The 12935-nt window shown below is 44.4% G+C and overlaps 1 protein-coding gene across 1 annotated transcript in view; it reads left to right on the top strand.

Annotated features, from left to right (window-relative positions):
- The window catches only part of LOC311136473 (lysine-specific demethylase 2B-like), a 49222-nt gene extending 40066 nt beyond the window's left edge, over positions 1-9156 (top strand). The window contains exons 15-21 of the mRNA XM_084170609.1: positions 2370-2456; positions 2629-2952; positions 3294-4354; positions 5083-5246; positions 5978-6139; positions 6413-6631; positions 8133-9156. Coding sequence (XP_084026735.1) covers positions 2370-2456; positions 2629-2952; positions 3294-4354; positions 5083-5246; positions 5978-6139; positions 6413-6631; positions 8133-8314 — 2199 coding nt within the window. The 3' untranslated portion in view covers positions 8315-9156. The remainder of the gene's footprint in view (positions 1-2369; positions 2457-2628; positions 2953-3293; positions 4355-5082; positions 5247-5977; positions 6140-6412; positions 6632-8132) is intronic.
- Positions 9157-12935: the final 3779 nt, after the last annotated feature.

Raw genomic sequence — 12935 nt, 5'->3', positions numbered from 1 at the left:
ACAATGGTCCCTAAAGAGTTTAAGAAAATAACCTTTATGCAATCAATGTTGGCCAGTAGATGCATATTAGCACATACAGTGAGGGAAAAAAGTATTTGATCCCCTGCTGATTTTGTACGTTTGCCCACTGACAAAGAAATGATCAGTCTATAATTTTAATGGTATGTTTATTTGAACAGTGAGAGACAGAATAACAACAATAAAATCCAGAAAAACTCATGTCAGAAATGTTATAAATTGATTTGCATTTTAATGAGAGAAATAAGTATTTGACCCCTCTGCAAAACATGACTTAGTACTTGGTGGCAAAACCCTTGTTGGCAATCACAGAGGTCAGACGTTTCTTGTAGTTGGCCACCAGGTTTGTACACATCTCAGGAGGGATTTTGTCCCACTCCTCTTTGCAGATCTTCTCCAAGTCATTAAAGTTTCGAGATTGACGTTTGGCAACTCGAACCTTCAGCTCCCTCCACAGATTTTCTATGGGATTAAGGTCTGGAGACTGGCTAGGCCACTCCAGGACCTTAATGTGCTTGTTCTTAAGCCACTCCTTTGTTGCCTTGGCCTTGTGTTTTGGGTCATTGTCATGCTGGAATATCCATCCACGACCCATTTTCAATGCCCTGGCTGAGGGAAGGAGGTTCTCACCCAAGATTTGACGGTACATGGCCCCGTCCATCGTCCCTTTGATGCGGTGAAGTTGTCCTGTCCCCTTAGCAGAAAAACACCCCCAAAGCATAATGTTTCCACCTCCATGTTTGACGGTGGGGATGGTGTTCTTGGGGTCATAAGCAGCATTCCTCCTCCTCCAAACACTGCGAGTTGAGTTGATGCCAAAGAGCTCGATTTTGGTCTCATCTGACCACAACACTTTCACCCAGTTCTCCTCTGAATCATTCAGATGTTCATTGGCAAACTTCAGACGGGCCTGTATATGTGCTTTCTTGAGCAGGGGGAACTTGCGGGCGCTGCATGATTTCAGTCCTTCACGGCGTAGTGTGTTACCAATTGTTTTCTTGGTGACTATAGTCCCAGCTGCCATGAGATCATTGACAAGATCCTCCCGTGTAGTTCTGGGCTGATTCCTCACCGTTCTCATGATCATTGCAACTCCACGTGGTGAGATCTTGCATGGAGCCCCAGGCCGAGGGAGATTGACAGTTCTTTTGTGTTTCTTCCATTTGCGAATAATCGCACCAACTGTTGTCACCTTCTCACCAAGCTGCTTGGCGATGGTCTTGTAGCCCATTCCAGCCTTGTGTAGGTCTACAATCTTGTCCCTGACATCCTTGGAGAGCTCTTTGGTCTTGGCCATGGTGGAGAGTTTGGAATCTGATTGATTGATTGCTTCTGTGGACAGGTGTCTTTTATACAGGTAACAAACTGAGATTAGGAGCACTCCCTTTAAGAGTGCTCCTAATCTCAGCTCGTTACCTGTATAAAAGACACCTGGGAGCCAGAAATCTTTCTGATTGAGAGGGGGTCAAATACTTATTTCCCTCATTAAAATGCAAATCAATTTATAACATTTCTGACATTTGTTTTTCTGGATTTTGTTGTTGTTATTCTGTCTCTCACTGTTCAAATAAACCTACCATTAAAATTATAGACTAATAATTTCTTTGTCAGTGGGCAAACGTACAAAATCAGCAGGGGATCAAATACTTTTTTCCCTCACTGTATGTTAAAATATGCCAAAATACTCTTAAAACATTTATTCTCATTAATCCAAATTTGGTCCTATGGTTCAAATTTGGTCCTGATTGTCAAAAGATGGCTATTGACAAAAAATAATAATATATATATATATATATATATATATATATATATATATATATTTTAAGTGTTCAATTAACCCACTGTAAATCCACATTTCACAGTGGCCTATCGACTTGAAATTGTCATTATCATGAACGTCCCTAAAATGTACCACACTGAATTTGGTATTGATATCTAAAAAAACATTAAAAATATTAACTACTTTGCATATGTAACGCTAATGATTTAGTATTTTGTACACATGAAGGAAGATACAGTAGTTCCTACATGATAGTGCTTGCTTTGTTATCCAACTGATCTGGTGTTCCTTTTGTCATCCTGTGAACCCCATTCAATGCTGCTCGCAGCTAAAAAATTGGGGGGCTAAGTTGTGGTCAATTTGCAGTGTACAAATTATAATTATGTTCCGACCCCCCCCCCCGACCATCCGCTCCGACAAAAATCGACCCGCAGATTAATGTAGTTGCCTACCCCTGCTATAAAGGATTTATGCTGCAAATGATAAATGATAGCTTTGCTTCAAACTGTATCACTTTTACTTGTGCTTACTATCGCCTTCACCCACTCACTACCTGTGCTGTCTTGTTCAGGTTAAAAATTCTGGTGGAGTTGTAAATGAAGAGTTGCCAAACTGCTGGGAGTGTCCAAAATGCAACCATGCAGGGAAGACTGGGAAAGTAAGCATCTACGTGGGTGTGGAAATGAATGTTCTTGGCAGAATATCTAGGCTCTGCACTGTTCAATAAATCACATTTATTGTCAAAATTATTTTGAATTAAGTGTCCGGAAAACAAATAGGCAAAAGGTATAAAGTTGTCTTCCCTTGTTTCTTCCCTTTTGGCTGTCAAGCAAAAAAGAGGACCAGGGTTCAAGTACGCGTCCAACCTTCCCGGGTCGCTACTGAAGGACTCGCGATTGAACCGTGACATCAAGGAAGAGTCCGACCCGCCCAGTGTGCCAACGTCACCCACTGCAGTGAAGAGGAAGGCAGAGCGTGATGACACCCCCAAGAGGAAAGCAGAGGAATATCCTCCTCTGAAGAAACGTTCTCCCATGTTGTCTCTGGGCGGGCTACCCCATCCTCGACCCAGGCCTGAGGACAACCCTCTGAGGAAGAAGAGGAAGCTGTTCGACATTAAAGATGAGGACGAGCCTCCTGTTGTCAAGAAAAAGGTAATTTATCCAACAGGCTTTAGGCTGACCATGGATAATTCAGTTTATATTGAAGTGTCTGTCTGTACTGAGCATTCCTCTTGATTTGATAAGAAACCGATTAGATAAGGCCCAGAGTTTATTTTGTCAAGATTCTATTACCAAACAGTAACCCTTTTGATTTGAGAATCGTAGTCCACTTACTTGTCAAACACTATTTTGAGAAATATATTTGATAAATAAGATCTTATAAAACTATTTGGAGAAAGATATATGATAAATAAGATCTTATAAAAATGCAAATTCAAACTGTTACAAATGAATGTCAGAGTAATTCATATACTCCCCATGTTCCCTTACAGAAGAAGCCCCCAAAACCTGATGACACCTTCACTCCCAAGCTGTTACAGCCCATCAAGCAAGAGAGAGTTGATGAGGACGAAGACCATGAAGAGGAGGACAGATACACAGGGGACAGGGTTGCAGCTAAAGGGAAAAGAGAAGAAGAGGATGAAGATAAGGAGGAGGAAGAAGAGGAGAAAGATGGTGGTGTAGAGGACAGGAAAGACGGTAAAGTAAAGACTATGCTGAGTCCACTGCTACGGACGTCTGCAGCCAGAGAGAGTGACCAGTCCTGCTCCAGCTCTCCCCGGGCAGGGCCCAGCAGTGAGGGGGGTGATGCCCCAGAGAAGACACTTGGCCAGCTGAAGGCACACCAGCGACGCCGCCTCCCCAACAAAGAGCTGAGCAAGGAGCTGAGCAAAGAGCTCAACCTGGAGATCCAGAAGACAGAGGACTGCTTGGCCAATCAGAACCGCAGACCACTGAAGAAGGAGAACAGCCCAACCAATAACAACCGTCGACCACTGAAGACTGAGGACTCCTCGACCAATCAGAACCGCAGACCACTAAAAACAGAGGACTCCCCCACCAATCATAACCGCAGGCCAATTAAGACTGAGGATGGCCTATCCAATCACAACCGTCGACCATTGAAGACCGAGGACTGCTTGGCCAATCAGAACCACAGGCCAATGAAGACCGAGCCTGAGAGTGATGGGGAGGAGCCTAAGCCCAAGCGGCCACTCGACAACGGCAGCAGTGACCTCGGAGACTGGCTCCACCCCAGGGGGCGGGAGGTGAACGGGACACCCCGCCAGCTCTCGCCCCTGGGGTGGAACCGCAGCCCTCCGATCACGCCCATTTGCCCACGCCCCCCTCCCTGCCGCTCACCGCCCAAGTGTGTACAGATGGAGCGTCACGTGATCCGGCCGCCTCCCATCAGCCCCCCGCCAGACAGACTTCCCCTGGATGACGGACAGGCCCACGTGATGCGCAGGGAGTTGTGGATGGTCGTGTTCAGCCACCTCGCACACAGAGACCTGTGTGTCTGCATGCGCGTCTGCAAGACCTGGAACAGATGGTGAGCTGTAGCTATCGGAGGTCATGTCTACACTTGACACTTACATGCGACTTCTGCTATCAGAATGCAAAGATTGCATTGAAAAGATGGGTCTAGTCTGAATGCGATCAGGCACCCAACTTGTGTTTTGGGACCAAGAGGCACTTTTTCAAATACGTTCCTTGCATGTGGGGATCGTGTTTGCTGGCCTCAAATGCTTTTGTTTGGTTAGTGTTATGCAATCCCTTCAGCATTGCTTGCTAGCTACAGAGGTTAGCTGGCTACTTAGCTACAGTAGTTAGCTACAGTAGTTAGCTACTGCCATTAGTTGTTGTTATTATCATATTTTGATATTCCACCGTTTGTAGAATGCATTCTGGCATTTGATTATAGTGTGGGAACGGACACAATGTGTACATGGTGGACACATTTAAATGTAAATGTAGACTAATGACGTGTTCGGAATTCCATGATCATAACTCCATTATCAGAATACTAAAGCTGCATGAACTGTCAAGTCTAGACACGGCCTGATAGACCAAAGGGTTTGATACCAAGTTGGACAAATCAGTCTTGTGAATAGTGGGTTGTGTTTTTCAAAGTGGTCCTTGTTCATTGGAAAGACAGTATGAACACTAAGCTGTAAGGCTCGTAGCTTGCCTAGAGCTCTCACCTCAGTGTAGTCTTTCCACAGTTGTAGCTATGGTGGCTGTGTGATCATGTAGTTACCTTCGTCCCTGCCTCCGCAGGTGCTGTGATAAGAGACTGTGGACGCGGATCGATCTGAACCGCTGTAAATCCATCACTCCCCTAATGCTGAGTGGCATCATCCGCAGACAGCCTGTGGCGCTGGACCTCAGCTGGACCAACATCTCCAAGAAGCAACTCAGCTGGCTCATCAACAGGCTGCCAGGTAAACACCAGCCAGCAGTGTTGTAACTGAGGCAATGTGCATATCCCTCTGTGCCTTTATAATAGAACGGTCTGAACTGTATAGGTATGTACAGTATACACCGAGCCATTATACTGTGTCTCTGTCCATGGCTCTGGGTACACACTGCAAACCTGGTGTCACCACTGCAGCCTGTTACTGGGCTTCTCTGTACTGAGAGCATTGATAAGAACGTATTTAATGTGACTAGTTTGGGGATAATGTAACAATGTAATGTTTGGGGATAATGTAACGCTCTCTTTGTTTCCTTGGTTGGGTGAGCTGGAAGTTTCAGAGAATGCTGCATTATGTCTGTGACTCTGCTCCATAATAATTGTATCCCCAGGGGTTCCTGAGTGTTTCTGAGGATTTGTTTTGTTTCTTATCGGTTTCTTCTCAGGATTAATTATGCAGCGACTGTAATACATTTACATAGTGATGGTTTTTGTTTGCTTGTTTTTGCACCCTCAGGTTAATGAACTGTTGGAGACTATTAAGATTGTTTTTCCCCTCAAAGGATTGAAAGGGGCAGCAGATAATGTTACACGTTTTCGAGTTACTTAGTTAGGACTGACTTAGTCCGAGGGAGGCAGCACCAATTCTGTAATATGAATATAGCGTTTGGTTTCTGTCATTTTGACAGTGCTAGGGTGTGTTTAGTAGGAATTGAGAGAGAGTGTGAGTGATGTCGTTGAGTTTTGTTGTTCCTGCAGGTCTGCGGATGCTGCTGCTCTCAGGTTGCTCCTGGGTGGCTGTGTCTGCCCTCTGCACTGCCAGCTGCCCGCTGCTGCGCACCCTGGATGTCCAGTGGGTAGAGGGGCTCAAAGACGCCCAGATGAGGGATCTGCTCTCACCCCCCACAGACAACAGACCAGGTAGGTTCTCGCCATCCTGCACTGTGTTAGTGACCATTTGGACATGTGGTGTGAAGTATTGAGCAGTATATCAATCTGTTTTGCAGTCCAGTCAGGCTGCTGCAGCCCATCCATGTCAGGTCTTGAGTGTGCTCTTTGGTGACCCTTTGTGTCGGTCTTTATAGGCCACACAGCTGGAAACGCTTGCATTCGATTCTGCTCCTAGTAGAAGTAAGAAAGGTTTAAAAAATAACTTGACATGCATTCAATCTTTGTCTCTCTCTCCCTCCCTAGGTCAGCTGGACAACAGGAGTAAACTGCGAAACGTGATGGACCTGCGTCTGGCCGGGCTGGACATCACGGACACCTCCCTGCGCCTCCTCATCCGATACATGCCCCAGCTGACCAGACTGGACCTGAGCTACTGCAACCACGTCACTGACCAGTCAGTCAACATCCTGACCGCTGCAGGGACCTCCACCAGAGACTCGCTCACCGACGTCAACCTCTCCGGTAGGAGCATACAAGGCCATGTCACAATATCTACTATCACTATAGACATTGGCTATGTCAGAATGTATTCACTGCTAACAGTACTATTCACTATTTAGAACATACTGGTGAGAATCCAGACATGGCTATTGTCTGCTCATTGTAACATTAATTCATTGCTTCATAGGTCTTATTGAATTACATTTACATTTACGTCATTTAGCAGACGCTCTTATCCAGAGCGACTTACAAATAGGTGCATTCACCTTATAGCCAGTGGGATAACCACTTTACAATGTTTTTTTTTTTTTTTTGGGGGGGGGGGGGGCTGGAGTAAAGGGTGGGGGGGCTGGAGTAAAGGGTGGGGGGGGGTAGAAGGATTACTTTATCCTATTCCAGGTATTCCTTAAAGAGGTGGGGTTTCAAATGTCTCCGGAAGGTGGTGAGTGACTCCGCTGTCCTGGCGTCGTGACGGAGCTTGTTCCACCATTGGGGTGCCAGAGCAGCGAACAGTTTTGACTGGGCTGAGCGGGAACTATGCTTCCGCAGAGATAGGGGAGCCAGCAGGCCAGAGGTGGATGAACGCAGTGCCCTCGTTTGGGTGTAGGGACTGATCAGAGCCTGAAGGTACGGAGGTGCCGTTCCCCTCACAGCTCCGTAGGCAAGCACCATGGTCTTGTAGCAGATGCGAGCTTCAACTGGAAGCCAGTGGAGTGTGCGGAGGAGCGGGGTGACGTGAGAGAACTTGGGAAGGTTGAACACCAGACGGGCTGCGGCATTCTGGATGAGTTGTAGGGGTTTAATGGCACAGGCAGGGAGCCCAGCCAACAGCGAGTTGCAGTAATCCAGACGGGAGATGACAAGTGCCTGGATTAGGACCTGTGCCGCTTCCTGTGTAAGGCAGGGTCGTACTCTCCGAATGTTGTAGAGCATGAACCTACAGGATCGGGTCACCGCCTTGATGTTAGGAATGAATGACGACAAATGTTCCCTACTGAGATGAATGTACGCCTCATAAAGTCATATAAAGACCCCATGGATGCCAGTATAAAGTATAAATAGCTTTAATTGTGTCTATGCACAGTTGGAGCCATGGTGTGGAGTAAAACTAGGCTCCATTCCAAACACCATAACTGAAGTACCCCCATGGTTCTCCTCTCCCTGAGTAGTGCTGTTAAAGGTTGGGTCAATGTGGGACAGACAGACAGGGGGAACCGTGTGGCAGGCAGACTAATGAGCTCTCTGGCATCACTGATGTCTTAATATCCACTGTCAGTCACTCACCGATGGAACCCAATGAAAGCTTGTTAATGGGGGAAGCCGTCACCTATTGACTGTACTCGATATGCTCATGACTATGGTGAGGTTTTGGTTGGAGCCTTTATCCTAGAAAACAAATGACTGGTATGATCAAGTATATAGGAGGCGCCTATCTGTCTGTGTATTAACTGAAGATGATGAATGGTCTCATATTACATCAACCTCATACTGTATGTTCCTCCTCCTTCCCTAATCTCTGCAGTGTGCAACAGAGTCACGGACCAGTCGCTGACCTACTTCAAGCGCTGTGGAAGCATCTGTCATATTGACTTGCGCTACTGCAAGCAGGTGACCAAAGAGGGCTGCGAGCAGTTCATTGCTGAGATGTCAGTGAGTGTACAGTTTGGACTAGTAGAGGAGAAACTACTGCAGAAACTCAGCTAGTGGACAAACAGCAGGTGGACGAAGACTGCACTGTATGCACTGGCTAGCTAGGACACTCGTTAGAATAAGGAACTGGCAAGGGTGGCGTTATCGCCATGGAGAAAGTGTTGTACAACCCACATTGGAAATGGCATAAGACATTTTAAAAGTGACTGTTGCCCTGGTACTCATTGAATGGCTCTTGTGCTGCCGAAGCAAGAATGTTTTCCAAAACAGGATTTTCAACAGGACTCTCGGCTTTACTGGAAATACATTTATTTTCGTTTGTCTTTGCTAAGATATTGAAGTATTTTTTTGGTTCTTTCTGCAAATGAACATGCAGTGAATGTACACCGGGGTGGGCCAAGGATCCGGAGAGGTTTGAGTAAAAACAAATATATACACTGAGTGAATAAAACATTAGGAACACCTTCCTAATATTGAGTTGCAACCCTTTTGCCCTCAGAACAGCCTCAATTTATCGGGGCATGGACTCTGCAAGGTGTCAAGAGTTCCATAGGGATGCTGGCCCATGTTGACTCCAATGCTTCTTACAGTTCTGTCAAGTTGGCTGGATGTCCTTTAGGTGGTGGACCATTCTTGATACACATGGGAAACTGTTGAGCGTGAAAAACCCAGCAGCGTTGCAGTTCTTGACACACTCAAACCGGTGCGCCTGGCACCTACTACCATACCCCGTTCAAAGGCACTTACATATTTTCTCTTGCCAATTCACCCTCTGAATGGCACACATACACAATCCATGTCTCAGTTGTCGCAAGGCTTAGAAATCCTTCTTTAACCTGGCTCCTCCCTTTCATCAACACTGATTGAAGTGGATTTAACAAGTGACATCAATAAGGGACCATAGCTTTCACCTGGATTCACCTGGTCAGTCTGTCATGGAAAGAGCAGGTGAATTATTATTTTGGGTTAAAAAGACACTCCAGGCCACTCTTGAAAATCTAAAACTAGATAGAAAGTATGTAGAAATTATAATGGACCTATATATTTTAAAATAACAGCCTTTTTTTCTGGCCTGCAAATTGCTTTTGACGAACAAATCGGTCCGAAAAAATTAATCTGTGTGGCCCAAAGTTGAATTTTTAAACGCTGATGTGGCCCTCGAGCCAAAATGATTGGCCACCCCTGATGTACACAATGGTCATGTTTTTCTCATTTGGTTCATTATGTACTTTTGTTGCAATGCACCGTTTATGCATTATACAGAACATTTTTTTTCATTTTAATCAAAGTGTTTCATACTTTTGTGCAGTATTGAATGCACTGATTTACATGTACCATTTTGATTGACACTATTCAATCTGCCTCACTGTTCCTTTTTATATTATTTAGACTCAAACCTTCTCTGAAGATGTATGCCAATAGAGCAGTAGCTTGTTCTCTGCATGTGTTTTATATTGTATTTATTTAAGTGCTGCTGTTCCATTTGATATTTGTTTTACTCCACTTCAATTTTCTAAATATCTAGAAAAATCGATTTCCACTGTTTTACAATTTTTTTATATTATTGTACTTTCCAAGGTTTATCAAGCCAGTGTGAGTTGGCACCAGTGACCGTTTGCTAGAGGAAGCATCAAGCATACCAAGAATCTGTCGGTCTCCATATACTAGGCTGGTGACATTACCATCCAGGTGTTTTTTTTTTTTTTTTTTTTACAAGGGATTCTCATATCTTTAGATGCTGGTTTTAAAGACACGCTCCGGAACTTTGGCGACTAGTAAGTCTTTTTTTAAACCCTCCCACTTTCAGCTGGATGTGTCAATGCCGTTCATACATGCATAATCTACAGTGAGGGAAAAAAAGTATTTGATCCCCTGCTGATTTTGTACGTTTGCCCACTGACAAAGAAATGATCAGTCTATAATTTTAATGGTAGGTTTATTTGAACAGTGAGAGACAGAATAACAACAAAGAAATCCAGAAAAACGCATGTCAAAAATGTTATAAATTGATTTGCATTTTAATGAGGGAAATAAGTATTTGACCCCTCTGTAAAACATGACTTAGTACTTGGTGACAAAACCCTTGTTGGCAATCACAGAGGTCAGACGTTTCTTGTAGTTGGCCACCAGGTTTGCACACATCTCAGGAGGGATTTTGTTCCAGGCCTCTTTGCAGATCTTCTCCAAGTCATTAAAGTTTCAAGGCTGACGTTTGGCAACTCGAACCTTCAGCTCCCTCCACAGATTTTCTATGGGATTAAGGTCTGGAGACTGGCTAGGCCACTCCAGGACCTTAATGTGCTTCTTCTTGAGCCACTCCTTTGTTGCCTTGGCCGTGTGTTTTGGGTCATTGTCATGCTGGAATACCCATCCACGACCCATTTTCAATGCCCTGGCTGAGGGAAGGAGGTTCTCACCCAAGATTTGACGGTACATGGCCCCGTCCATCGTCCCTTTGATGCGGTGAAGTTGTCCTGTCCCCTTAGCAGAAAAACACCCCCAAAGCATAATGTTTCCACCTCCATGTTTGACGGTGGGGAAGGTGTTCTTGGGGTCATAGGCAGCCTTCCTCCTCCTCCAAACACGGCGAGTTGAGTTGATGCCAAAGAGCTCGATTTTGGTCTCATCTGACCACAACACTTTCACCCAGTTCTCCTCTGAATCATTCAGATGTTCATTGGCAAACTTCAGATGGCCCTGTATATGTGCTTTCTTGAGCAGGGGGACCTTGCTGCAGGATTTCAGTCATTCACGGCGTAGTGTGTTACCAATTGTTTTCTTGGTGACTATGGTCCTAGCTGCCTTGAGATCATTGACAAGATCCTCCTGTGTAGTTCTGGGCTGACTCCTCACCGTTCTCATGATCATTGCAACTCCACGAGGTGAGATCTTGCATGGAGCCCCAGGCCAAGGGAGATTGACAGTTCTTTTGTGTTTCTTCCATTTGCGAATAATCGCACCAACTGTTGTCACCTTCTCACCAAGCTGCTTGGCGATGGTCTTGTAGCCCATTCCAGCCTTGTGTAGGTCTACAATCTTGTCCCTGACATCCTTGGAGAGCTCTTTGGTCTTGGCCATGGTGGAGAGTTTGGAATCTGATTGATTGATTGCTTCTGTGGACAGGTGTCTTTTATACCGGTAACAAACTGAGATTAGGAGCACTTCCTTTAAGAGTGTGCTCCTAATCTCAGCTCGTTACCTGTATAAAAGACACCTGGGAGCCAGAAATCTTTCTGATTGAGAGGGGGTCAATACTTATTTCCCTCATTAAAATGCAAATCAATTTATAACATTTTTTACATGCGTTTTTCTGGATTTTGTTGTTGTTATTCTGTCTCTCACTGTTCAAATAAACCTACCATTAAAATGATAGACTGATCATTTCTTTATCAGTGGGCAAACGTACAAAATCAGCAGGGGATCAAATACTTTTTTCCCTCACTGTATTAACAGAATTCCTGTTAGCCACGAAATCGCTCGTTTGAAAATAACTGTTTACTGGAACCTGTAGGCTCCGCCATTTTCCCCCATGTGGGCCTGCCCCCTAGCAATTCGAGTTTCAGCCAATGAGCTTCAGCCCCTCGCCATCAAATTGTATTTGTCACGTGCGCCGAATACAATGGGTGTAGACTTAACCGTGAAATACTTGAGTGACAGCTAGCAAGATGCACACACAGTAGAGCGAGAGAGCAATGACGTGGTGCACATATCTTCACGTGATGTAGTACGCAATTTTCGGGGACCAGTTTTGGCTCATGAGCGCTACTTTCAGAACTACTGGCTAAAAAGTATACAAAAGTACTGGAGAATATCTTTAACCAGACACTTCATTATATTCAGCAAAAACAGTACAGTATGTATATGGTCTAATAATAACCTGCATACACAAATAAAGCCACTACTTACTACCGGTGTAATATAAGGAATGTAGTTAGTTACCCGTCAGAGACACTGACTGTACAGTTACCCAGTTTGTTTTTAACTCGTGTTAATTACAGGAAATGACAAAAGTATGGCTACTGGGGGGTCCTAACGTATATAAATATACTTTTTTTTGTATGAGGACAGGCCTAACTACCAACCATGTCTTCCCTGTGCAGTTGGGAAATATTTTAGTACTAGTATGCCATTGGTTCAACTGTATATACTGTATAGAGAACTGTTTGACTTTTGAGTTACTAAAAACTCATCCTAAATACTGAGCTCTCTATTTTTGGTCATATGTTTCCACGATCGTCTTAATTTATCTTTTTGGTCATGTTTATAAGCATTCTGTGCAATATGTAAACAAAACATTTGTGAAATATGTTTAAAGTATGTCATACGTTGGAATATCTATTAACGGTTTTTACATTCTGAAATAAAGACCTTAAACATCAACATTTGGAATAGTTTGCCATTTTGTCAACATAGCATTCATTTAACCGGGGATAAACAAGTGATTGAGAGCACGGCGCTTGTAACGCCAAGGTAGTGGGTTCGATCCCCGGGACCACCCATACACAAAAATGTATGCACGCATGACTGTAAGTCGCTTTGGATAAAAGCGTCTGCTAAATGGCATATTATTATTATTATTATTATTATTGAGGGAACCGGTCGGATACAGCAGTGTTAAAAAAAATAACAGGATCTCTGCTTATTCTTTTATGATACAGTATTTTATTAAATCTAC

This window comes from Coregonus lavaretus (genome assembly GCF_964263955.1).
Source record: "Coregonus lavaretus genome assembly, chromosome: 10".
Classification (NCBI taxonomy): domain Eukaryota; kingdom Metazoa; phylum Chordata; class Actinopteri; order Salmoniformes; family Salmonidae; genus Coregonus; species Coregonus lavaretus.
This window is presented reverse-complemented; position numbering and strand designations above follow the sequence as displayed.